Consider the following 26,069-nt stretch of genomic DNA (forward strand, 5'->3'; position numbering starts at 1 on the left):
CAAAAGCCCACTATCCTTCTCTGGCTCGCTGACTCGGGGTCAAATCACATGACTGTCATTGTGTCTTTTTAGTGCAGTGAGAAACTCCAGACGGTGCCATGCCATTGTTACATGACTCCAGGCGCTTACACCCTTGCGTCAGTTTCCCGAAATGGGGATGTTTAAGAAAAGAAACCACAACATTTCTGTCTGTGAGAGCGCCTGCCTTTGGGCACTTCCCCCATGGGAAGAACAGCAGCCTTGGCTTTGATAGCTGCACTACTGAAGGTCTGGCTTCCCTTTGCTGGCTTCATAGACAGGTTAAATCCCAAATTACACCCTATTCCCTGTATAGTGCACTACTTTTGACCAGGACCCATAGAACTCTGGTCAAATGTAGTACTATGCAGGGAATATGGTGCTATTTGGGATACAAACCCAAGACAGGCATTCTTCTTCCCCAAAGACATTTTCTTTTCTCCCTTTCCTGAAGGTAATTCAACCACAGTTGTTTTATGTGGTCTCACACACACACACACACACTCCGTCCGCTGCCGACAATTCAGTCTTCAGGGCCCAACACATTAAAGGATTAAAAGGGTGGCGGGGGAATTCATAGGAAGTGGATCTTTAGTGGGGGATCTACCCTCGGCTTACTTTGATTTGAAGCTGTAGTTTTATTTGTCAAATCAAAGCCCAACCACTGCACTGACACTGTAGCACTACTTGAAGAAAAGAAACACTTGGCACCACATCTAAAGAAATATATATATAAAAAAAATGTAAGTGTAATTTTCTTCGTACCCCTCCCTTTCTTTTGGTTTTATTATGAAAACCAAATGGACGACCAAAGTGTTTAGATCAATTACGCCCAGGTGAGGGTGTGTTTCTTTTACGAGACAAAACCTTGACAGATGATCCGGTGTGTCAAGCCGACACAGCGGAGGATCAGAGTCACCACGGAAGCAAAGTGTGTGTGGCAGCGCACCGCAGTCTTACGTGTCACACGACAACCCCTAGGCCTGTGAGTGTGTGTGTGTAATTACACAAAAGAAAATTACATTATTTTCCAAACAAAGCAAAAACAACTACTTGGCAGTCACGTGCATAGACATACGTACAGTGTACATTTTTTAAAAGGGGGAGCAACTCCCAACTTGTAATTAACTGGCTTTTTTGTCTAAGAATTGTGTTTCCCTGTTAGAGAAACAAATACAAATACTGTAAAACCCTAATCTCTCTATGGGCTCATTGGATATCTTTTTTTAGGTAAGTATCACTGGCCAGCCAGTATCATTGAGCAGGCATACTACCAGCATAGGTAAGGTTAGGTCTGCATCCAAAATGGCACCCCATTCCTTATATAGTCAAAAGTAGAGCATTATGTATGGTAAAAAGGCCCCATTTGGGATACCAACTGGAAGAAATGGCCTCCTTGAACCAGGTGGCTCTTTTCCCTTTCAACTACATTTAATTCAATCCCTCAATCTTGCCAATTAAAACAGATGACATCACAGGGATCTGTCACCACAGAGGGACATTGAGAAAGACAAGAAACATGGAGGCAGACAGGGGCTGCCTTGTGTGGAGTGAAGCCCCGGTCTGTCTGACAACTGGTGCTGGCCACAAGAAAGAGAAGCCCTGGCCTAAAGATTTAATGCCCTCAGATTCCAGACAGAACCGTGAGGAGACGCGGGCTCTGCTTACATAAGGTCTGAAAAAAACAAGGCCATCCACATAAAAAAAGGGAGGAAAACATGTTGAGGTAAGACAGTCCTACAAGAGCTCTGTATTTACTTTCAAAGACAATTTACTGCGATCCAATGACAATGGCATTTTTACCTCATCCACAATTTTCTTCCTGTATGTCTCTTTGCCAGCGTGAATAAATGACTGTCAGTTGGCCAAGTGCACACCGCCACCACCCATAATGCACTGGCCTGGCTGGCGGGCCCATTAAGACTTCAAAGCGGAGACACATCAAACAAAACAAATCAACATGAATTCCATTTGTCCTGCTCTACTGTAATACTACCTCCCAACTCAGACTACTACCCTTCATGTCCGGTTGAAGGAAGTCCACATGTTCCACACTGCCCACTTCAGAACAGCAGCTAACCCACACCTCAAGCCTACCCAAACTATAGCCACACACTCCCCTCTAGGACCCAATAAAAACTGAGTTGGCGTAGAAGGCGGACGGAACCAAAGAATCCAGACATTAAAACAAAATTCAAAAATGGATTGAACTTAGTAGGAAATCATCTCAAATGTTTTTAACTTTGTAGAAAATGCATTAATTTGCCCAAGATTATCATAAGACCTAAACAAAATGCATCAGTGATTTGCATTTTCCTTCAACTTTCTGAAAAGGCACAGGAATGCCCGTGTCTGTGTGGTGTGCGTGTTGGTCTAACACTAGAATGAGCTCATGATTATTTGCGTCAATCCAGTGGCCATTTGTCGTGCAAACACTGCAATCAGATGAGCACTACAGAAACATTGCTAACATCGGTCTAATGATTTTTAGAGCGAAAAACAGAAACCTGGAAAATAAAACCAAATCAGACTAATTTAACTGATTTTGTAGGGCCCGAGACCTGTCACCTAAACCCAGTCTTGGTGGGTGGCTCCCTGGACTTCACCTTCACCCAAGCTCCAGGCTTCTGTTCTGACTAGGCCTGGCTGGTGACTGCTGTGCTGGGAGGAGATGAAAGGAGAAAGATCTAGTACTCTAAATGAAAGATGAATCATCATGTCCTTCCTTGCCCCGAAACAATATCTATAAAGAAAATTAAGAATGACAGCGGCTGACTTGATACAGACAGGGACGGACGCACACGGACGGACGGACGCACAGGGGCGGACGGACGCACAGGGACGGACGCACAGGGACGGACGGACGGACGGACGGACAGGGACGGACGGACGCACGCACAGGGACGGACGGACGCACGCACAGGGACGGACGGACGCACGCACAGGGACGGACGGACGCACGCACAGGGACGGACGGACGCACAGGGACGGACGGACGCACGCACAGGGACGGACGCACAGGGACGGACGGACGCACACGGACGGACGGACGCACACGGACGGACGGACGGACGCACAGGGACGGACGGACGCACAGGGACGGACGGACGCACAGGGACGGACGGACGCACAGGGACGGACGGACGCACAGGGACGGACGGACGCACAGGGACGGACGGACGGACGCACAGGGACGGACGGACGCACAGGGACGGACGGACGGACGCACAGGGACAGACGGACGGACGCACAGGGACAGACGGACGGACGCACAGGGACAGACGGACGGACGCACAGGGACAGACGGACGGACGCACAGGGACAGACGGACGCACAGGGACAGACGGACGCACAGGGACAGACGGACGCACAGGGACAGACGGACGCACAGGGACAGACGGACGCACAGGGACAGACGGACGCACAGGGACAGACGGACGCACAGGGACAGACGGACGCAGACGGACCAACCTGCCACTGCTTTTAGAGAAGGAGACATAATTGTCAACCTATAGGATATTTTACACTCCTGCTCCAGTGTAAGGTAGATGGGTGAAGAGGTAAATTGAAGGGGCAAGGCAGGCAGAGTTTCGTTCCAAGAAGTCATTGACGGGACAATGCCATTTTTTGTTTGTTTGATGGATTGACGCTATTCATATTTCTACAGATGTCACACTGACAATGACACGCTAGACTAGAGAAAATACTACATGCCTGCACGGAAAGGTCAGGTCCAAGAGCTTTGGATTGTTGGGACAAATTATAAGTTCCGTTCATTGTGACCCGGTTGAGAAAATAACCTAATTCCAGCTCTAAACGAGAGAGGGGACACTGCCTGGAACTTGGCTGTTGAAGGCTGGGCTAGTGTTAGGGCTAAGGGAGGGTTTTACAACCGAACACATTTTGCAACAAAAACAAGCATTTCTCATTGGACTAGTTCAGGTTAGTCCCTCCCAGTTTTAGTCGGTTTTCTTCGGTTTGGAGCCTACCTGAGTGAACATAACCCTGCTGTCTGGCCCCTAGGGCAGGAACCTGCAGTGTAATCAGGGCCCAGGACAAATTACAGGCAGAAGGCTGCAGCTAATTGGGGTTCAACCCAGGGCTGAGGGAGAGGTTGTCCATTAAACTAATATTCTTAAGTCATGGAGCGCATTCCAGCGCACACACTCAGCGAGGTCTGATTATTCCAGGCATTTTAAGTGTCCAGGCGCAGCGGTCACTTTATTTTTTGGTACAAAAAAGCCTTCAGCAGACAAATAATAACAGTATTCCAGTTTGAGTCGCCTGTTAATGCATTTTTTAGATATGCAGCGAGAGAGGAATTTAACTAAAAGTTCAAAGGTGCTGTCAATGGCTCCCGCAATGTTTTGTAGAACAACAAGAAGTGCACGACGAGGGGACAGTACTGTGTGTGTGCATGTCTGTCAGCCAGTGAGTTCATGTTTGTGTAAAGTGCAATGAAAATCTATTACGCGTTTCAGAACCCAACTGTAATCTTGCCAGCCGTTGAAATGAGACCTCATCCATCTTTCAGAGAAACAACTTAAGAGGGAGAAATAAAAGTAAAAAATTGACCACTCGGGACCGATTACAGTGATTTTAATGTTTTGTAAGTCTGGGATTGACCAGGGGAAGATGTTAAATGCAGAATCATTAAAGTTTTGAGCTATTAACCACCCCATACAGTGCCAGAAACCAAAGATTTGGCTTTTGTTCTCCATGTAAAACAAAGTTCATCACGGGGAGGGGATATAGTCCACAATAATACATGCATTAATAATACAGCAGGCCTATATACACAGCTAATTGTGCTTTACCGATGGTCATATCTCACTGCAATAACAAGACAATGTCTGAAACCAAACCAAGAATGCCCAGGCAGGCTACTCTGCATGACAATTTTGACACATGCGCACACAGCTGTGACGCAACTGACCTGGTTGATGGAGTTGGCAGTGCAGGAGGCGAGCCCTGTCCCGAGGGATGCCAGGAAGAAGGTGGCAGGGTCAAAGGGCACTGGAGCCATGGCAAAACCAGCTGCTGCCGTCCACACTACTAACGCTGAAACAACCAGACAACAATATCAACATCATAACTACACACACAAGCAACATGCATGCTTATCATACTTGAATACCCGCCATAATTTCCATATCAATTATAGGACTACAGCTTTGGGCAATTACTGGCAGAACAGGATCAGGAATGCAAACTGGTGAGTGACAGAAAAGGGTGACACGGAAACAAGAAAATTCTGTGTAGACTAATTGCGGAGTGGGGTTGTTACGATAACAACATTTCACTAACGATGTGATACAAGGTCAAGTATCACGATAGTTTTCTATACATTCTGCACCTGTGCCACACAAAAACCGGTCCCTGATATTCACACCTCTACTCAATACAACACATTGAATGGGCTACTGCAGAAAATGGCCGATTTGCTCATATCCAAAGGCCTTCCTGTGATTTGGCAGGAGGAATGTAATCAAAAAATATTAACACATATTGATCTGCATTTTCATTGTGGCAGTAATGCAGTAATATTATCACGATACTTGGCTGCCGATGAGATATGAACTGCAATTCGATGTTCTAAACATTAAAAAAAAGTAATGGAAAAAAAGTGCTGAAAACAAAAATCAGCTCCTAAGAAGATGGAGAACAATCTATGAAGGAAAAATAATGGAGTTTTGGTGCAGGTCCAGCTAACTAGCGTAAAAATTATATTGTGGTAGTCAAAACGATACACCGTCAAAAATAATATCCGTTACGTAACTGTTATTGAGACCCCCCCCATTACTAGCCTACTCTTCAGACAACTTTACACACTCACGCCCGCCCCCCCCACCACGACGACAGCTCCCAAAAGTTAGGCACCAAACCGAATTTAAGGAACACCAGAAAAATATAATTATATTGATTCGGCAACTGCCTCCTAAATTTGAAGATATTGGATAAAGCACTCATTCTGATAGGACATCCCACTCTGAACTCTGATATTCTCATTGAAGGATGCGTGAGGATTCATTCTGTGCTCAGTGAATATTTTCAATACGAGAAACATACCCCCCCACACCAAACCTTTTTTCTTAGGATCTACACGATTCATGTGGACAACACATTTTGAAATCAAAATGGCGGATATCGCTGGAAAGTGACGAGTTTGCATCCCCGAGTATATGCGAATGCTACAAGTTCCCATCTTTGTGAAAGGTGAAGCAATACCCTAGACCAAATTGTGCACATGCTTGATTAAAAATAAGACATGCTTTCATACATGTTCCTATGGTTCTACGGACAATTTAAAAAAAGCCTAAAATCATAACACTGTCAATGCTTGCTAAAGTTTGATCACTAAGCAATCACTTGATTTTGGTTACCAAGTAGTCTGGCATGCATAGCCTAGTCCTTAACATACCTGTGAGTTTGATTTTGGAAAGTTTGGCGTACACATCTGGAAGCTCAGCCAGGTCCACCTTGAGCTCCTTCCACTGCCTCTCCAGCCGAGCCTCCCTGGCTTCATCAGACTCCACCTGCACATGGGGCACCTCTAACATCTCAGTCCCAGACTCAGCTGCACTGGACACAGCCTTTGTCTGTGGTGGTGACACAGTCTTGCTGGAGGGAGGTTTCAACACAGCAAGTGCTGCCACAGTCGAGACAGGACTTGAGACAGATGTTGCAGTCATATTTGTGGTTGTGGTCTCTGGCTGTGGTGTGACATCGGTGACCATAGGCACATGGTCGATGGTTGGGACTTGCCGGATCTGACTGTCCATGCCGTCATCACGATGGTCCTCGAGGACGGTCAAGATGGCTGTCTGCTTAGGTTTAGCTCTCTGATAGAGGGCATTGTTACTCCTCATCACATACTGGGAAGAGGGGGGTAGAGCAGATAGTGTGTGTGAAGATAAAGGCGCTCTATTGGCACATTATGGCACATATTCCTCCTTCGAAAGTACAAGCAGTGAAAGTCATACTTGTACATTGGCACACAACATGGTTAGGTGGCACTGGCATAACATGCAGCTGACAAAAACATGTAACACATCGAGCTAGTCGTTCTCTTAGTGGCGGCTGCCCATGACATAGCCTATACAGCTGCAAGTATAATACAGCTAATCCTGTGTACATGTCCTGACATTACCTGGTACATATAGGCCAACTAGGTTACATGAGCATGGACTGAGAAGTCAATTGGTATGATAGACAACATTCTGTCCTTAGATTGTGCCCTATCACTTACAAAACAGGGTTGTTGATGCCTGCTAAAATGGGCGGCATGCGACTTACCTGGCGCTTCAAGAAGTTGAGGTGGTGAATCCATTGTGATGGGTCTCTCCTGGACATCTGGATGAGGCTGCGAGCACTCTTGTGATTTCTAATGGCATTTCTACCAAATAGTTTCTGGTTCACACTCACACCAACCAGACCTAAAAACACAAAACAACCCTGTTCATGACATGAATATGCATCATCTGACAAAAATGTCCACTGTTTTGGACTTGCTAGAAAAGTAATTAATGCTGCTCTGCTATAACAGAGGCTAGCCCAACAATGGACTAACGGAGCCTAACATTACTCCTTATAGTCCAAGGACATTACATGGTTTTGTTTAAAAGCGAATTGGCTCTGGAAGAACTATGAGGCAATCAAAGAGGCAAAACGTCAGTATAGAGACAAAGTGGAGTCACAATTCAACAGCTCAAACACGAGACGAGAGGCCAGTTAAGAACCATATCACCTCCATCTTACCTGACACCCTAGATCCACTACAATTTGCATACTGCCCCAACAGGTCCACCACGTACAATGCAACCGCCATTGCACTACACAATGCCCTAACCCACCTGGACAAGAGGAATACCATGTAAGAATGCAGTTCAGCCTTCAACACCATAGTGCCATCCAAGCCCATCACTAAGCTCAGGGCCCAAACCCCTCCCTGTGCAACTGGATCCTGGACTTCCTGACAGGCCAAGCCCATGTGGTGAACGTAGGCAACAACACCCCTGCCACGCTGATCCTCGGGGGTCTAGGAAACCGATGGACAATATTTTAGGATGAAATTCAAATTTACATTTGACAATGTTGAAGACAAACATTTCCCAGACAGCCATGTATGCATTACATACATTTTCAAATCAAACAATACATTTCACTTCGTTTTTACCAAAATTACATAACGGTAATAATTTTGTTTGAATCGTAAATCTCTTGATAAACTAGGGAAATTTAGATGGCATATTCTTACTCCCAATACATGCAAAATGTATATTCAATAGGAGTATGTGTATGCATTGAGTTATTGAGCTTGTTTTGTCTGATCAGTGGAGTTTATGGTGCTACAGATGCCAAACCGCTTGCCTTCCGTTCGAGAGCCAAACCGCTTGCCTTCCGTTCGAGAGCCAAACCGCTTGCCTTCCGTTCGAGAGCCAAACCGCTTGCCTTCCGTTCGAGAGCCAAACCGCTTGCCTTCCGTTCGAGAGCCAAACCGCTTGCCTTCCGTTCGAGAGCCAAACCGCTTGCCTTCCGTTCGAGAGCCAAACCGCTTGCCTTCCGTTCGAGAGCCAAACCGCTTGCCTTCCGTTCGAGAGCCAAACCGCTTGCCTTCCGTTCGAGAGCCAAACCGTTCGCCTTCCGTTCGAGAGCCAAACCGTTTGCCTTTTGTACAGCCTACTGATCAACATTTGCATAGAGAAGCGTCACTCCAGCATGTCACGCCTCTGTGGAAGGACATATGCACAGCTGTTTTTTTATTTTTATTAATTTATTAATTAAAGGTTAACTAGGCAAGTCAGTTAAGAACAAATTCTTATTTACGATGGTCTACCCCGGCCAAACCCAGACGATGCTGTGCCAATTGTGTGCCGCCCTATGGGACTCCCTATCACGGCTGGATGTGATGCAGCCTGGATTCGAACCAGGGACTGCAGTGACGCCTCTTGCACCGAGAGGCAGTGCCTTGGGCTCCCGAGTGGTGCAGCGGTCTGAGTTGTTTCACTTATACATGCACCTATTGAATATGCATTCACATGTATTGTGAGTAGGCCTATGCCATCTAAATTGACCTAGTTTATCAAGAGATTTAGCATTCAAATACAATTATAACCATTATGTAGTTTGGTCAAAAACAATGAGTTAATGTATTGTTTGATTTCAAAATGTCTAGGAAATGTTTGTCTTCAACATTTTCAGTTTAGTTTGAGAATATAAAATATCTACTCAATGGAAAAGGGTTCAACATAATGTCAAAGATGTTCTCATTGCTCTGTGATAAAGTGTGGTCATTTGTGTGGTCATTTTCCGCGATGGCGGATTTTTCATTTCTTATTCCCCCACTGTCAGGACGCATCTCTAAACAGCTCGGCTGCCAGGATGAAATTAGAAACTAATCAATTGGCTAGTTCAGCCCTCTTTCAGAAATGGGCGGGAAGTAACTGCTACGATTGGATAGAGCGAGGTATCTAATCACATTTCTCGCTGTCGCTCATATCAGTTGCTGCAGTTTCCTGCTACTATGAGAACTAGCTCAATGGCGATGACATTTTCTACCAAGCCATAAATGTGCATAATATCTAAAACATGAAGAGTGAGGGTAGGAGGGGGAAAAAAATGAAAACGAACATTGTCTGAATGACTCAAATCTGCCTATAGTTTAAGTTATCACATGCGCCGAATACACTGAACCTTCCCCAAAGATGTAGTAAAAAATATATATAGAATAACTGAACAAAAACACAACCTGCTACAATAAAGATTTTACAGACTTACAGCTCATATGAGGAAACCAGTCAATATAAATAAATTCATTAGGCCCTAATCTATGGATTTCACATGACTGGGAATACAGATATGCATCTGTTGGTCACAGACACCTTAAAATAAATGGGCCTCGGGATCTCATCGCGGTATTTCTATTAATTCAATTTGCCATCGCTAAAACGCAATTGTGTTCGTTGTCCATAGCTTATTCCATCCCAAACCCCAACGCCACCAAGGGGCACTCTGTTCACAGTGTTGAAAATCAGCAAACCGCTCGCACACCCAACGGCATGCAGTTGAGGCCAAATTCTCTAAAGCGACATTGGAAGCGGCTTATGGTAGAGAGATGAACATTCCGTTCTCTGGTAACAGTGCTGGTGGACATTCCTGCAGTCAGCATGCCAAATGCACACTCCCGCAAAACCCGAGACATCTTTTGCATTGTGTGACAAAACTGCACGTGCTGTTTAATCAGCTTCTTGATATTCCACACCTGTCAAGTGGATGGATTATCTTGGCAACGGAGAAATGCTCACTAATAGGGATGAACAAATTTGTGCACAAAATTTTAATGTAACAAGCTTTTTGTGTAGCTCATGTAACCAACACTTTTCATGGGGGAGAGATCTATCTATATACACACACACGGCAAATGTTTGGAAACACCTACCCATTCAAGAGTTTTTCTTTATTTTACATTGCAGAATAGTGAACACATCAAAACTAAGAAATAATGTAGTAACGGTAAAGTGTCAAAATCAACATATATTTGAGATTCTTCAAAGTAGCCACCCTTTGCCTTGACAGCTTTGCAAACTCTTGGCATCCTCTCAACCAGCTTTATAAGGAATGCTTTTCCAACAGTCTTGAAGGAGTTCCCACATATGATGAGCAGTTGTTGGCTGCTTTTCCTTCACTCTGCAGTCCAACTCATCCCAAACCATTTCAATTGGGTTGAGGTCGGGGGATTGTGGAGGCCAGGTCATCTGATGCAGCACTCCATCACTCTCCTTGGTCAAATATCCCTTATACAGCCTGTGAGGTGTGTTTTGGGTCATTGTCCTGTTGAAAAACAAATTATAGTCCCACTAAGCCCAAACTAGATGGGATGGCGGATCGTTGCAGAATGCTGTGGTAGCCATGCTGGTGAAGTGTGCCTTGAATTCTAAATAAATCACTGACAGTGTTACCAGCAAAGCACCCCCACACCACCTCCTCCATGCTTCACGGTGGGAACCACACATGCGGAGATCATCCGTTCACCTACTCTGCGTCTCACAAAGACACGGCAGTTGAGTGCAAATTTGAGATTTTTGCTTCCATCAGACCAAAGGACAGATTTCCACCTGTCTAATGTCCATTGCTCGTGTTTCTTGGCCCAACCAAGTCTCTTCTTATTGGTGTCCTAGAAGCGGTTTATTGGCAGCAATTCGACCACGAAGGCCTGATTCACGCAGTCTCCTCTGAAAAGCTCATGTTGAGATGTGTCTGTTACTTGAACTGAAGCATTTATTTGGGATGTAAACTGAGGCTGGTAACTAATGAACTTATCCTCTGCAGCAGAGCTAACTCTGGGTCATCCTTTTCAGTGGCAGTCGTCATGTGAGCCAATTTCATCATAGTGCTTGATTGTTTTTGCAACTGCACTTGAAGAAAAATGTAAAGTTCTTGAAATTGTCCAGATTGACTGACCTTCATGTCTAAAAGTAATGATGGACTGTTGTTTCTCTTTGGTTATTTGAGCTGTTATTTCCATAATATGGACTTGGTCTTGTACCAAATAGTGCTATCTTTACAACTGATTGGCTCAAAACACATTAAGAACAAAATAAATTCCACAAATTAACAAGGCACACCTGTTAATTGAAATGCATTTCAGGTGACTACCTCATGAAGCTGGTTGAGAGAATGCCACGAGTTTGTAAAGCTGGCAAGGCAAAGGGTGGCTACTTTGAAGAATCTCAAATATGTTTTGATTTGTTTAACTCTTTTTTGGTTACTACATGATTCCATGTGTTATTTCATAGTTTTGATGTCTTCATTATTATTCTACAACGTAGAAAATAGTAAAAAGAAAAACCCTGGAATGAGTAGGTGTCCAAACTTTTGACTGGTACTACACATACTAAAGTATGTGGACACCCCTTCATATTTCTGGATTTGGCTATTTGAGCCAAACCCGTTGCTGACAAGTGTATAAATTCCTAATAGGCCACACAAACTCACAGAACGGGGTTGCAGAGTGCAGAAGCATGTAAAAATTGTCTGTCCATGGTCGCAACACTCACTACAGACATCCAAACTGTCTCTGGAAGAAACATCAGCACAATCATTATTTCGTCAGGAACTTCATAAAATGGGCAGCCACACACAAGCCTATGGGCAATGCCAAGCGTTGGCTGGAGTGATGTAAAACTCGCCGCCATTAGACTCCGGAGCAGTGGAAACGCGTTCTCTGGGGTGATGAATCCCGCTTCACCATCTGGCAGTCTGACAGATAGATCTGGTTTTGGCGGATGCCAGGAGAACGCTAGCTGCCCCAATGCATAGTGCCAACTGTAAAGTTTGGTGGATGAATAATAGTCTGGGGCTGTTTTCCATGGTGCGGACTAGGCCCCTTAGTTCCGGTGAAGGGAAATCTTAACGCTACAGCATACAATGACATTCTAGATGATTTGGTGCTTCCAATTTTGTGGCAACAGTTTGGGGAAGGCCCTTTCCTGTTTCAGTTGCCCTTCTGTGTACAAAGCAAGGTCCATACAGAAATGGTTTGTTGAGATCGGTGTGGAAGAACTTGACGGGCATGCAGAGAACCCTGACAGAATGAACACCTTTGGGATGAATTGCAACGCTGACTGCGGGCTAGGCCTAATCGCCCAACATCAGTGCTTGACCTCACTAATGCACATATCTGAATGGAAGCAAATCCCTGCAGCAATGTTCCAACACCTAGCGGAAAGCCTTACCAGAAGAGTAGAGGCTGTTATAGCAGCAAAGGGGGGCCAAATCAACATCAATATTTATTTCTGCATTTTAAGACACTTCTTTCCCTATTACGACAATCTAATCCGACTATCAACTGTCAATTTATGGATACAATTGCTGCTGGTCAGATCAGTACACCATTAAATAGCTAAAGTTACACTGCTAGTCAGATGGCTCGTTGCCGAAAATGGTGCATGTTCAAAATACTAACCAGCTAACATTAGCTAGCTATTAGATCATATCTGATATCTTAGCACCACAATCACCTAACCAGCTAGCTAGCATAGTAGCTAATAACGCCACAGATGAAAGGGATAGTTATCGTAATCTTTGCTAACAGGTCACATAGCTATTTCATTAGCTTGCTAGCTTTCTTTTTGCATGCATATCTGAACCTGTTCGACACAAGCTTTATTATTCGTGAATTAACTAAACCAATCATTTGCAACAGGAGTTTGATTTTGGTCACTGTGCCAATTCATCCACTTCTCAATAAATCATATCTCTGTTGGAGAATGAGTTGGCTTGACGCTTTCTGCTGATTTTCCCAGCTAGACATTCCTAGGCATTGAGGTACACATGGCATGGCACAGGCGGTGAGTGGCGGCTGGTATTTGTTATATAAAGGGACTGTACATTAGAAAAAGTATAATATCGGCCCAACATATTCTCGGTCATTCTCTAACGGGCGCCCCCTGGGGTACGTGCTCAGCCCCCTCCTTCACTCCATGTTCGCCCACGACTCCATGACCAAGCACATCCCAAACTCCATCAAGTTTGCTGATGACAGGGAGGATGTGAGTGCCAAAACAAAGTGGCTGATCATGGACTACAGGAGACAGCAGACGCCACATCCACATCGATGGGGCCGCAGACGAGTAGGTCAGAATATTAAAGTTCCGTGGTGTGCACATCACTGACGACCTGAAATGGTCCCTTTACAAAGTGTGATGAAGGCGCAACAGTGCCTCTTCAAACTCAGGAGGCTGAAATAATTCCAGAACCCTGCCCTGAATCACAGACACCTTAGCCACACCTCAAGCCATGTCTAGACTTAACAGTTCATGCAGCTTTAGTATTCTGATCACAAAGTTCTGATCATAGAATTCCGAACGAGTAATGCCTCTACACCTACATATAAAATGTGTCTACCGTGTCCAGATTCCCTTTTCCCGCGCTATATTCAAATGCCAGTATGCATTCTACAAATGGTGGGATAGGCAAAATATGATAAACACTGACGGTAGTAGCCAAATACTGTAGCTAACTAGCCAGCTAACCAGCAAGCGACGCTAAAAGGACCGCAAACGGGTTAGCATAAGTGTAGCCAAAAATAATTATAATTATAAACATTAGCTAGCTGGCTAGAATTTATTAGGCCAGCAAACATTCCTTACACGCTAGGAACGCATTTTCTTCAACATTATAATGAAAAGGTGCCTCTCGTTCTCGTTGTCTTGCCTGTGTGCTTAGGGTCGTTGTCCTGTTGGAAGGTGAACCTTCACCCCAGTCTGGGGTCCTGAGCAGGTTTTCATCAAGGATCTCACTGTACTTTGCTCCGTTCATCTTTCCCTCGATCCCAACTAGCCTCCCAATCCCTGCCGCTGAAAAACATCCCCACAGCATGATACTGCCACCACGCGTCACCGTAGAGATGGTGCCAGGTTTCCTCCAGACGTGATGCCCTGCATTCAGGCCAAAGAGTTCGATATTGGTTTCATCAGACCACAGAATCTTGTTTTCCATGGTCAGTGTCTTTCGGTGCCTTTTGGCAACCTCCAAGCAGGCGGTCATGTGCCTTTTATTGTGAGGAGTGGCTTCCGTCTGGCCACTCTACCATAAAGGCAGAGATGGTTGTCCTTCTGGGAGAATCTCCCATCTCCACAGAGGAACTCTAGAGCTCTGTCAGAGTGACCATCAGGTTTTTGGTCACCTCCCTGACCTCATGGCTTGGTTGTTGCTCTGACATGCACTGTCAACTGTGGGACTTTTATATAGACAGGTGTGTGCCTTTCCAAATCATGTCCAACCAATTGAATTTACCAAAGGTGGAATCCCAGTCAAGTTGTAGAAACACCAAGGATGATCAATGAAAACAGGATGCACCTGTTTTGAATTCTTATGTAAATTACGTATCTGTTTTTTATTTAACAAAATCAGCAAACATTTCGAAAAACCTGTTTTCGCTTTGTCATTCTGGGGTAGTGTGTGCAGATTGAGGATTACTTGATTTAATCGGTTATATTAGAAGGCTGTAACTAAACAAAATGTTGAAAAAGTTAATGGATCTGAATACTTTCCGAAGGCACTGTAATTAACGTTAGTGGCATACAGTACCTGTGCGCCACTGTTTCCTAAAAAAAACTGTAAAACGGAAATATGGCGTGTGGGAACAGTAACATTATAAAAAAGGTGTGTAGCAATGTTACTTTTTTATTTTTTTCTCGCTGATATTAAAGATAGCCTCCTTATGTTTCCCAAACCGTACCGCAAACGATGCGTGTTAATGTTTAGACCAAGCGTCGGGGCGCTTAACAAACACCCATGGGCAGAAGATATTATCGTTAATGGGGTATCGAGTTACAGACAGCCTAGCTAACATCAGCAACTTGTTATAGTGCTAGCATTTGCTAACTAGGCAGCTAGATAACTCTTCAATGCAAAGTATAGTTGACGGATTTGGTGCTGGCACTGCAACACCACACGATATGTCAAATGACTAGAAGAATCGAGAGTAGATTGGCACACATTGGCTGGATTAAATCGAAGGTCATGCAGCATTGCTAACTGACAGACATATACATAACATACCGGTACATAGCTAACAGTTATGTTAGCAAGCTTACCTAACCGAGCAAACGTTGGTATTTTCGACCAGCAAAAGTACAGTAATTAACATTTTATTCGGGTGCATCAGAAAGATAAGCACATTATCTATGTGTTCACCTGTGAGTCTGCTACATGTCGATTTGTACATGTTTTTGTAGCATAAAGCCGGCTCCCTTATGTCCTCTTCACATGTAGCAAGTCGCCATTTTGACCTCGTCTGAGCGTGGGAATCACTTCCGGTGAGACTGACTGCGCAAGCGCATTTCAGATGCCTCATTTGAACGCATAATCATTTAAAGTCATACGTCCACCTTAACACACAGCACAAGTATGTGACACTGGTCCGGTGTTATAACGTTCAACAGAGACAAACATGGAACTCATGTAGCACATCTACTAGTCCTTTTCTAGTCCTTAGCCTATCTCAGGTTGAAATTATGTGCCCACTAGGTTACATAGTTGCTTGAAAAAGAGCACACCATTGACAACAAGAAACAGGAATTCCAACACAAGTAAAAGGGGACACCTAAAGTTTAGTTTATTAAAAGTTTTAAAATCTTCCGATCCTGATGGGTAAAATCACTGGGGAAGCCGAGCCAGAAAATCCTATAAATCCGGTTAGTTCATATGCCTTGCCACTGTGATATAGGCCTAAGGCCGAGACAATAAGAGACACAGTAGGTTTCCATCCAATTGGCGACAGATTTTCATGCAAATATTCAAAAATCATCAAATTGTTTCCATCAAATTGACCTTTTGCTGATAAAAGGCTGTGTGTCATGACGTAGTGCACATAAAAATACATTTTGCACTTAAATCCCCATGGGTTTCCATTGGATTTTCAACTCTACTGATGGTTTTCTCACAAAAAGTGATGCGTAAAACAGTCTGTGCCCACTTTAGTATTGTCACGTGTGCTCTAGCCAACAGCGCTATCTGTCTGCCAGAGTGCATGTATAGCCTACATGAGGAGATTATTATAATTATTATGAAAAGTATGTGGACATAATAAAGAATACTAGTAAAGAACGAGAAGGCCCACACACTGTTAAAGCTCCCAATTCACCACTTTATTGTAACATTGTCAATAAACCTGTGAATTGGGAGCTTTAACAGTGTGTGGCCTTCTTGTCCTTTACTATTATTATTATTACTATTATCATTGTGGACACTAGAGCGATATTAATTTTATTTGTCAAGCATCAACCTCATCACCTTGCACTTTCACCATCCTGTGAAGTTCAGCATAATTTATATAATCTGTAGCTTAATAAACTGCATGCTTTCCTGATACGTTGTAGTGGGAGGACCACACAACATTGACATTGTGTGACTCCAAGTTTACATAGATAGGATGATTATTATATCAATATTTCTGCATAAGTGTTTCCACTGATATTTCTAGCATAATTCATTTTACCAACACAAAAATATCCCACCTTGTGTAGTTTATTTTGTTTTGTCGACATTTGGAAAGTGTAACGAAACTTTCATCAGGCCTGTCATGACATTTTCAATTTGACATGTACTTTACTCTCATAAAAAGGTTGGATGGATATTAAAAAGGATGCATGAATAATATCAAAACCAACTCTGAACCAACTATATTAATTTGGGGACAGGTCGAAATGCATTAAACATTTATGGCAATTTAGCTAGCTAGCTTGCTGTTGCTAGCTAATTTGTCCTGGGATATAAACATTGGGTTGTTATTTTACCTGGGATGCACAAGGTCCTCTACTCCGACAATTAATCCACAGATAAAAGGGTAAGCCGAGTTTGTTTCTAGTACTCTCTCTTCCTTCAGAATAATTATTCTTCTTTGGACTTGATATGGTGGTTGGCAACAAACTTTAAGGTGCATTACCACTACCGACTGGAGTATGGACCTCAGTTCATCTTTCAATCACCCACGTGCGTATATGCTCCTAAAAACCAATGAGGAGATGGCACCTGGGTATATGATACTAAAAACCAATAAGGAGATGGGAGAGGCGGGACTTGCATTGTGTCAAGCATCACAAATAGAACCAAGTTCTATTTTAGCGAATGGCTATGCAGACGCTCGCGAGCAGTGTGGGTGCAATGATTGAATAAAATGCATGTGTACATTTCTTTTGCAACACTCGCACACGTGAAGCGAGCAGTGTGGTCAGCATATAGGCAGAAAAAAGCATGTTGACTCACCCTGCTTGTAGAGAAATGCCAATGCCGTCCTAATCTCTCTTGTGTTGCCGAAATGGGCTATGACTCTATTATACAGTACATGCTTTAACTTTTTGTCGTTCTAGGCTACCTGGCTAAAATGCTTGCTTGCCTAACTTCCATTCATGGGCAACGATTAAGCCAGCTAACATTAGCCTACTACATCTAGCTACATATTGAACTTACATCAGGCCAGAGGCACAATGTATGAATTTATGGTTGGATTAGAATCACCATTATAATCTTTGTCCAGTACGGATAATTAAGTAAAACCACAAGTCTAAATCCCGTTCTCAATGGCTAATTCAGGAAAGGGACAATTTTAGCCAGCTAGCCACCGGAGGACAATAACACAAGGAGATGCAACAATGCACATTTTTTCTGTCAATGATATTGGCTTTTGATGTGATGTGATTGGTGTGAAGCCAAATCCAAACTGTCTTTGCTTGACACTTTTTATTGTATAATTTTTCATCAAGGGAGGCCAAATGCTAGCTGGCTTCCCTTGCATTCAATATTAAGGCGGGAGCAATGTAATACTCTTTTTGACCAGACAGCATCAGATAGATGGGCTGTACATACAGAGACAGGTGGGCTCTGTTTTGCTCACTCGGATGCTTTCTCCGGTTAAATACATTCAGCCTCTGACGAATTGAAGGACAATTATGAAACACAGAGAGATGAAAGATAAATGATTGTATGTATTTTTTTTTAAATACATTTGGGGGAAGCCTGGCTTGCCTTGGCATCCATGAATACATGCCAATGTAGATCACATGCCTGATGTCCTAGAGGAAAATAAAAAAGCGTCCAGTCTTCCAGTCTTCCAGTCATTGCTCTAATTCCAAATTAGTATTGGCTTGCGAAACTACCTCTAACTTCAGTCATACTCCATGCAGAAACCTAAAAATGGTATCCACGAGTTCATCTGACTCTGGGTAAGTAGATCAACTTAATTGCCAGAATCTTGCAGTATCCCTTTAATTCATGTGAAACTTGATGGGTCCTGATTTCAATGAAGTCTACTGTTGTTTGTTTCTGCTTCTTTGCCAACTCCTCCTTATACAGTGCCTTGCAAAAATATTCACCCCCTTGGCGTTTTTCCTATTTTGTTGTATTTCAACCTGTATATTAAAATGATTTTTATTTGGATTTCATATAATGGACATACAAAAAATAGTCCGAATTGGTGAAGTGAAATGAAAATAATACCCAGCGTCTTCTGGGTTTATCCGGTGTACTGTAGGCCGCCATTGTAAATAAGAATTGGTTCTTAATTGACTTGACTAGTTAAAAAAAAAAAATTGCGTGGGAATACTTGGGAACAGATTTCTTAAATTAAAATCAATTAGAGCTGATTTCCTGGTGTTTCTACAGTCTTTTATGTCCAACAATAAAAAATTATATTAATACAAAAAAATAGAATTTTTCTGCTCAGAGGCAAATAATACCACCTGTGTGTGGGCCAAATTCAGTCCACGTGCCGCCAGTTTGAGAATCCTGCTCTATACCCTCAAAAGTCAGATCCAGTCGTTTTTAGTTCAGTCTATTTATTTGACAAATATTCCAGATATCATTTGAATCCCTTGTTTAGCCATCAAGCCAATCATATAAATTCCTATAGTCATGATAACTTTGAGTCTTATCCCGTCCGTTACTGTAGATCAGGGGCATTCAACTATTACTCTATGAGGGTTTTCTGTTCTACCTGAAAATGAATTGCACCCCTCTGGTGTCCCATGACTAAATCTGTCCCTGATTAGAGGGGAACAATTAAAAAATGCAATGTAACTGGCTTCAAGGTCCAGAGTTGAGTTTGAGGGCTGATGAGTTTGATGGATTTCCTCAACCGATCAAAGGTAACAAATCCACTGTTTGTTCCAGATCAAACAACATATTTGTTTTAGCAAGTTCACCTGTTTATTTAGATATATCAGTTTGTTTTTAATTTTGTTGGAACTGAACTAGTGGTTTATCAACCAGACAAACCCTGTCGCTGTCCAATAAATCTGAGTTGCAGATGGGATTCGTTTAACTCTAAATTGCCTTCTAATTCAATGGCTGGCCTTTTGCCTCCCTGCCCTTGCGTGTCCTCTGTGTAGCCCCACTGCTTGGCCTGTTATTTATGTGTGTGATCATCCTGATGGCCTGGGCTGCCAATGGTGGCTGCCTGATTAATATCCTCAGCTTCCTCCTTTCCTGCCTTGACTTTGAGCCTCAGTTACCCCTGTGTTACTACAGAAGTTTTGGGCAGAAAACATAACAATAAAGCCTAATATACTGTGTAGGTGAAAATCAAATCAAGTTTATTCGCCATATGCACAGGATACAACGAAAATGGTGCAATGAAATGCTTATTTGCGAGCTCCCTCAACATACAGTGGGTATCCAATACAGTGGGTGTCACGGTCATCATAGACACAGTGTGATAAGAATACATTCTTCTTTAATGAACACTAAACAAAATAACCTGCCGCTAATTACACCAAGGGCTGACATGCAACTTCTCATAAACAATAACCCACAAAACCAAAATGGAAAATGGCAACCTAAATAGGATCCCCAATCAGAGACAAGGATAAACAGCTGCCTCTGATTGGGAACCAATTCAGGCCACCATAGACCTACATTTACCTAGACATACCAAAACCGCATAGATATACAAAAACCCTAGACAAGAAAAACACACATACCACCCTCGTCACACCCTGACCTAACCAAAATAATAAAGAAAACAAAGATAACTAAGGTCAGTGCTTGACAGTAGGTATCATAAAACGCTTTGGATTTTTTTCACAGAATACTTAATAATGTCCACATTTGCTCCACATTTTTTCAAATGAATAAAAATGAATGAACTAAGATAAAGTTGTTCCATAAGTATTCACCCCCTTTGTTTAGGCAAGCCTAAATTAGTTCAGGAGTAACATTTGGCTTTACAAATCACAAAATAAATTACATGGACTCACTCTGTGTGAAATAATAGGGGTTGACATGATTTCTGAAAGGCTGCCCCTTCCTCTGTCCCCCATACATCTGTAAGGTCCCTCAGTCATGTATTGAATTTCAAGCACAGATTCAACTACGAAGACCAGGGTGCTTTTCAAATCTAAGTTTTTTTGGTTGCGTACACAGTTTAGCAGGTGTTATAGCGCGTGCAGTGAATTCTTATGTTACTAGCTCCTAACAATGCAGTTAAACGTCAAAAAAGTACACAAATAAACTAAATGTAAGCAAAAAATACAAAAGAAACAAGCTTGTAGGTCATAGGAAATAATACTGCACTCTTAGAAAAAGACGGTTCTCCGGCTGTCCCCACAGGATAACCCTTTTTGGTTTCAGCTAAAACCCTTTTTTTGTTCCAGGTAGAACTCTTTTGGGTTACATGTAGAACTCTCTGTGGAAAGGATTTACCTGGAACCAAAAAGGGCTCTTCAAAGGGTTCTCCTATGGGGACAGTCGAATAACCCTTTTAGGTTCTAGATAGCACATTTTTTTCTTTATAAGAATGCAGAAACTGTCTACTCAAATAGTGCACAATAACACTAAAAGAAACAAAAGACTGCAAAGTTGACTGGGAGCTAGCAACAGGTCGTCCATTTTCGGCACCAACTTGTCTCATGAAGCCAATGAAGGGCAATGATTGGTGGATGGGCAACAAGAAAAAATCAAACATTGAACATCTCTTTAAGCATGGTCAAGTTAATAATTATCCTGTGGACGATGTATTAAACCAGGCAGACACATAAAATATACAGTCGTCCTTCTGACCTGAGCTGCAGGACAGGAAGGAAACGGCTCAGGGATGTCACCATGAGGCCATTGGTGATTTTAAAACAGCTACAGAGTTCAATGGCTTTGACAGGAGAAAACTGAGGATGGATCAACAATATTGTAGTGACTCCATAATAATGACCTAAATGAAAGTGAAAAGAAGAATACAAATATACAGAATAAAAAATATACCAAAACATGCATCATAAAGTTAAATAGCATTACTAAAGCAATACTGCAAAAAATCTTTGCAAAGGAATACACCTTTTGGCCTAAATGCAAAGCCTTATGTTTGTGGCAAATCCAACACCACACATCACTGAGTAACTACATCCTTATTTTCAAGCATGGTGGTGGCTGCATCATGGTATGGGTATGCTTGACCTCAACAAAGACTGGGGAGCTTTTCAAGATAAAAAGAAACAAGATTTATCTAAGAACAGGCAAAATCCTAGAGGTAAATTCATCTTTCAGCAGGACATTAACCCACAACACAAGGCCAAATCTACACTGGAGTTGCTAAATTGCACTTTTAACTTAAATCTTGAAAATCTATGGCAAGAGTAGATCCTTGATCTTGAAGAACTTAGAAAATAATAATAGGCCAATATTTCACAATAAAAGTTTGCAAAGCTCTTAGAGATTTACCCAAGAAGACAGACAGCTGTAATGGCTGCCAAAGGTGTTGCTAACATGTATTGAATACTTATATAATCAAGGTATATTAGTAAATTATTACATCTATTTTAATCCCACTTTGTAACACAATAAAATGTGAAGAAATCCCTAGAGGGTAAATACTTATGATATAAAGTGTAGGCTATTACATAAAGTGTAGGCTATTATATAAAGTGTAGGCTAGTATATAAAGTGTAGGCTAGTATATAAAGTGTAGGCTAGTATAAAAAGTGTAGGCTAGTATATAAAGTGTAGGCTAGTATAAAAAGTGTAGGCTAGTATATAAAGTGTAGGCTAGTATAAAAGGTGTAGGCTAGTATATAAAGTGTAGGCTAGTATATAAAGTGTAGGCTAGTATAAAAAGTGTAGGCTAGTATATAAAGTGTAGGCTAGTATATAAAGTGTAGGCTAGTATATAAAGTGTAGGCTAGTATATAAAGTATAGGCTAGTATATAAAGTGTAGGCTAGTATATAAAGTATAGGCTAGTATATAAAGTGTAGGCTAGTATATAAAGTGTAGGCTAGTATATAAAGTATAGGCTAGTATATAAAGTGTAGGCTAGTATATAAAGTGTAGGCTAGTATATAAATTGTAGGCCAGTCTTTGCTGACGTTGCAATGTTTCCATGTGTTGTTATGAGAAATAGCCTATTTGGCTGGGTTATCAACATGATTATGATAACAGAAAGTAGACTCAGTGAAAGTAGTCTTAAAGGAAAAGCACACCGTTGCTACAGAGTTGTTACCATTGTAATCTATCCTAAATGATGTATTTATTTCAGCCAATGTATAGCTAAGCCTACAGTAAAAAGGCTACTTTTTGTATACATATACCTAGGTATGATAGATCCTATTTGTTTATTTCATTATCAAATTGTTTTGCAGAAATGTACAGTATCTGCCATCTTGTATCTTACACCATCATGCTGTGGATCTTTTATATGATTGTAGATGGTTTCATTGAGCACAAAAGGCACTGTGCTGTAATCCAATCAGATCCGGGCATCCCATCCCAATCCAGCAAATCCCTTTCCCTGATTCATCTAATTCATTACAGCTTCCAGCTGCATGGCCCCTCCCCTTCTCTCCTCTTTCCTGGCAAGATTACTCCATGTAATCTGGTTGCTCCATCAAGATGCAGGGGACTGGTGTATGTCAACAATACACACTAGGGTTGAATTCCAAATGTCACCCTATTCCCACGTTTGACCAGGCACTTTTGACCAGAGCTCTATGGGGCCTGGTCAAAAGTAGTGCACTACCTAGGGAATAGGGTGCCATTTGGAACACATCCCATCCTAGACCCAGCTTCACAGAACCTTTATTACAGGAGATAATGATTGTGTGCTGTACTACAAGATTTTATTTGGCTCTGAACCAGTCAACCTCTTTTGTGTGATTTTGATATGTGTGATAAAATGTTTTATTACGTTGTTATACACCACATCTTTCTTTTGCAGTGGAATTCATATTGGCTCCTGTCTTGTTTCATATTGCCTCTCTAATGACGTCTGGAGTGAAGTTGTGGAGGGTCCAAAGTTTAAACCATATCTTCATGCTGTGGATGTGTGTTGAGCTGTAACCTTACCTCAGACCCTGGAATTTCAGTATAGCAGCCCCCCCCAGATGTGATGAGTGACATACAGCCCCAGTAGAACATTATAGGGCCTCTCACATTAACATTAACAATCAGACTCATTCATAACCACGAGGAGCAGAGCTGGCTGTTCTGCCTCCCCCAGCCCATGATGGGAATAATATTTGTTTATATCATTTAGGAATAATTGATACTGGTCCAATGCAATACGAAGGCTTGGATAGAGGAGAGGAGCCATAGGGAAAGGATTTCCAGCATTCAGATCTCCCCATTTCCCTGGCTGGCCATGAGGGCAAAAGGAGAGGTAGTACTGTGGCCTATGTTGTTGACCTGGATGGTTTAGATTTAAGGTACTTTGTGGAGATTTCATTCTAATGTATTTAGGTGATAATGTCTTCCCTTGGTGACAAATATGGCTGTAATGTCAGGCTTCATGGCATACTTATGTGGAGCACAGGGACGATTTATATAGCTATACATGATAAAGATGCAACCCTTTACTTTATCAACAGTTGAAGAGTAATGGCTCCAATTGTCCAACAAAGATTGGATAATTGCATGAGATGCTCAACAGAGGGAAGACAGAAGCTCTGTAGAGGTCAGAAACCCAGACATGCCTCCACTTCCTCCTCTCCCTCCTTCCTTCTCTCCTATCTGTGTTGTGGGGTCTCCTCTCCTCCTCGTGTACTCTATTCTCCTACCCTCTCTTCCTCCTCTCATCCTCTTTTCTGTGACGTGGGGTCTCCTCTTCCTCTCCACAATGTAGGGTCTCCTTGCCTCCTCCTCTCTCCTCCCCTTTCCTCCTCTCTGTGATATAGGGTCTCCTCGACTCCTCCTCTCTCCTCCCCATTCCTCCTCTCTGTGATGTAGGGTCTCCTAACCTCCTCCTCTCTCCTCCCTTTTCCTCATCTCCTCTCCTTGATGTAGGGTCTCCTCACCTCCTCCTCTCTCCTCCAATTTTCCTCCTCTCCTCTCCGTGATGTAGGGTCTCCTCGCCTCCTCCTCTCTCTTCCCCTTTCGTCCTCTCTGTGATGTAGGGTCTTCTCGCCTCTTCCTCTCTCCTCCCCTTTCCTCCTTTCTGTGATGTAGGGTCTCCTCGCATCCTCCTCTCTCCTCCCCTTTCTTCCTCTCTGTGATGTAGGGTCTCCTCACCTCCTCCTCTCTCCTCCATTTTCCTCCTCTTCTCTCCTCTCTGTGATGTAGGGTCTCCTCACCCCCTCCTCTCTCCTCCCGTTTCCTCCTCTTCTCTCCTCTCTGTGATGTAGGGTCTCCTCGCCTCCTCCTCTCTCCTCCCTTTTCCTCCTCTCCTCTCCTTGATGTAGGGTCTCCTCACCTCCTCCTCTTTCCTCCAATTTTCCTCCTCTCCTCTCCGTGATGTAGGGTCTCCTCGCCTCCTCCCCTCTCTTCCCCTTTCGTCCTCTCTGTGATGTAGGGTCTCTTCGCCTCTTCCTCTCTCCTCCCCTTTCCTCCTTTCTGTGATGTAGGGTCTCCTCGCATCCTCCTCTCTCCTCCCCTTTCCTCCTCTCTGTGATGTAGGGTCTCCTCACCTCCTCCTCTCTCCTCCCATTTCCTCCTCTTCTCTCCTCTCTGTGATGTAGGGTCTCCTCGCCTCCTCCCCTCTCTTCCCCTTTCGTCCTCTCTGTGATGTAGGGTCTCTTCGCCTCTTCCTCTCTCCTCCCCTTTCCTCCTCTCTGTGATGTAGGGTCTCCTCGCATCCTCCTCTCTCCTCCCCTTTCCTCCTCTCTGTGATGTAGGGTCTCCTCACCTCCTCCTCTCTCCTCCCATTTCCTCCTCTTCTCTCCTCTCTGTGATGTAGGGTCTCCTCGCCTCCTCCTCTCTCCTCCCTTTTCCTCTTCTCCTCTCTGTGATGTGGGGTCTCCTCTTCTCCTCCTCTTCTCTTCAAGCTATTGGGTCAACAGCGAGGCAGTTCCAGGACCTCAAGAACAGATGGGCACTGTGTGGAAAAACAATGCCCACAAGGCCCAAGAACAATAGGTTGAATTGGAAAGGTCTGCTCAACACAAGGAACCTCTCAAAAGGCCTATACAATGATTTCATCCACAGCTGACAGTGGTCTCAATGTGCAGCTCTTTTATCACGCCACTTTAGCATCTTGAAAAAGACTGTAAACATTCTCTTTGAGAGACAATGAAACACGAGTAGTCCGTAAAGCGTTACAGCATGTATTCAAATTTGGACATTTCGGAGTGGTGA

General features: G+C 43.2%; 1 protein-coding gene across 1 annotated transcript in view; it reads right to left on the bottom strand.

The window, feature by feature from the left end:
* Positions 1–15,835, bottom strand: part of LOC139376785 (cytochrome c oxidase assembly factor heme A:farnesyltransferase COX10) — a 73,299-nt gene extending 57,464 nt beyond the window's left edge. The window contains exons 1-4 of the mRNA XM_071119712.1: positions 15,718–15,835; positions 7,315–7,454; positions 6,440–6,893; positions 4,955–5,079 (exon numbers count right to left, since the gene is read on the bottom strand). Coding sequence (XP_070975813.1) covers positions 4,955–5,079; positions 6,440–6,893; positions 7,315–7,454; positions 15,718–15,748 — 750 coding nt within the window. The 5' untranslated portion in view covers positions 15,749–15,835. The remainder of the gene's footprint in view (positions 1–4,954; positions 5,080–6,439; positions 6,894–7,314; positions 7,455–15,717) is intronic.
* Between the last annotated feature and the right edge of the window lie 10,234 nt (positions 15,836–26,069).

Source organism: Oncorhynchus clarkii, chromosome 20, assembly GCF_045791955.1.
Source record: "Oncorhynchus clarkii lewisi isolate Uvic-CL-2024 chromosome 20, UVic_Ocla_1.0, whole genome shotgun sequence".
Taxonomy (NCBI): Eukaryota; Metazoa; Chordata; class Actinopteri; order Salmoniformes; family Salmonidae; genus Oncorhynchus; species Oncorhynchus clarkii.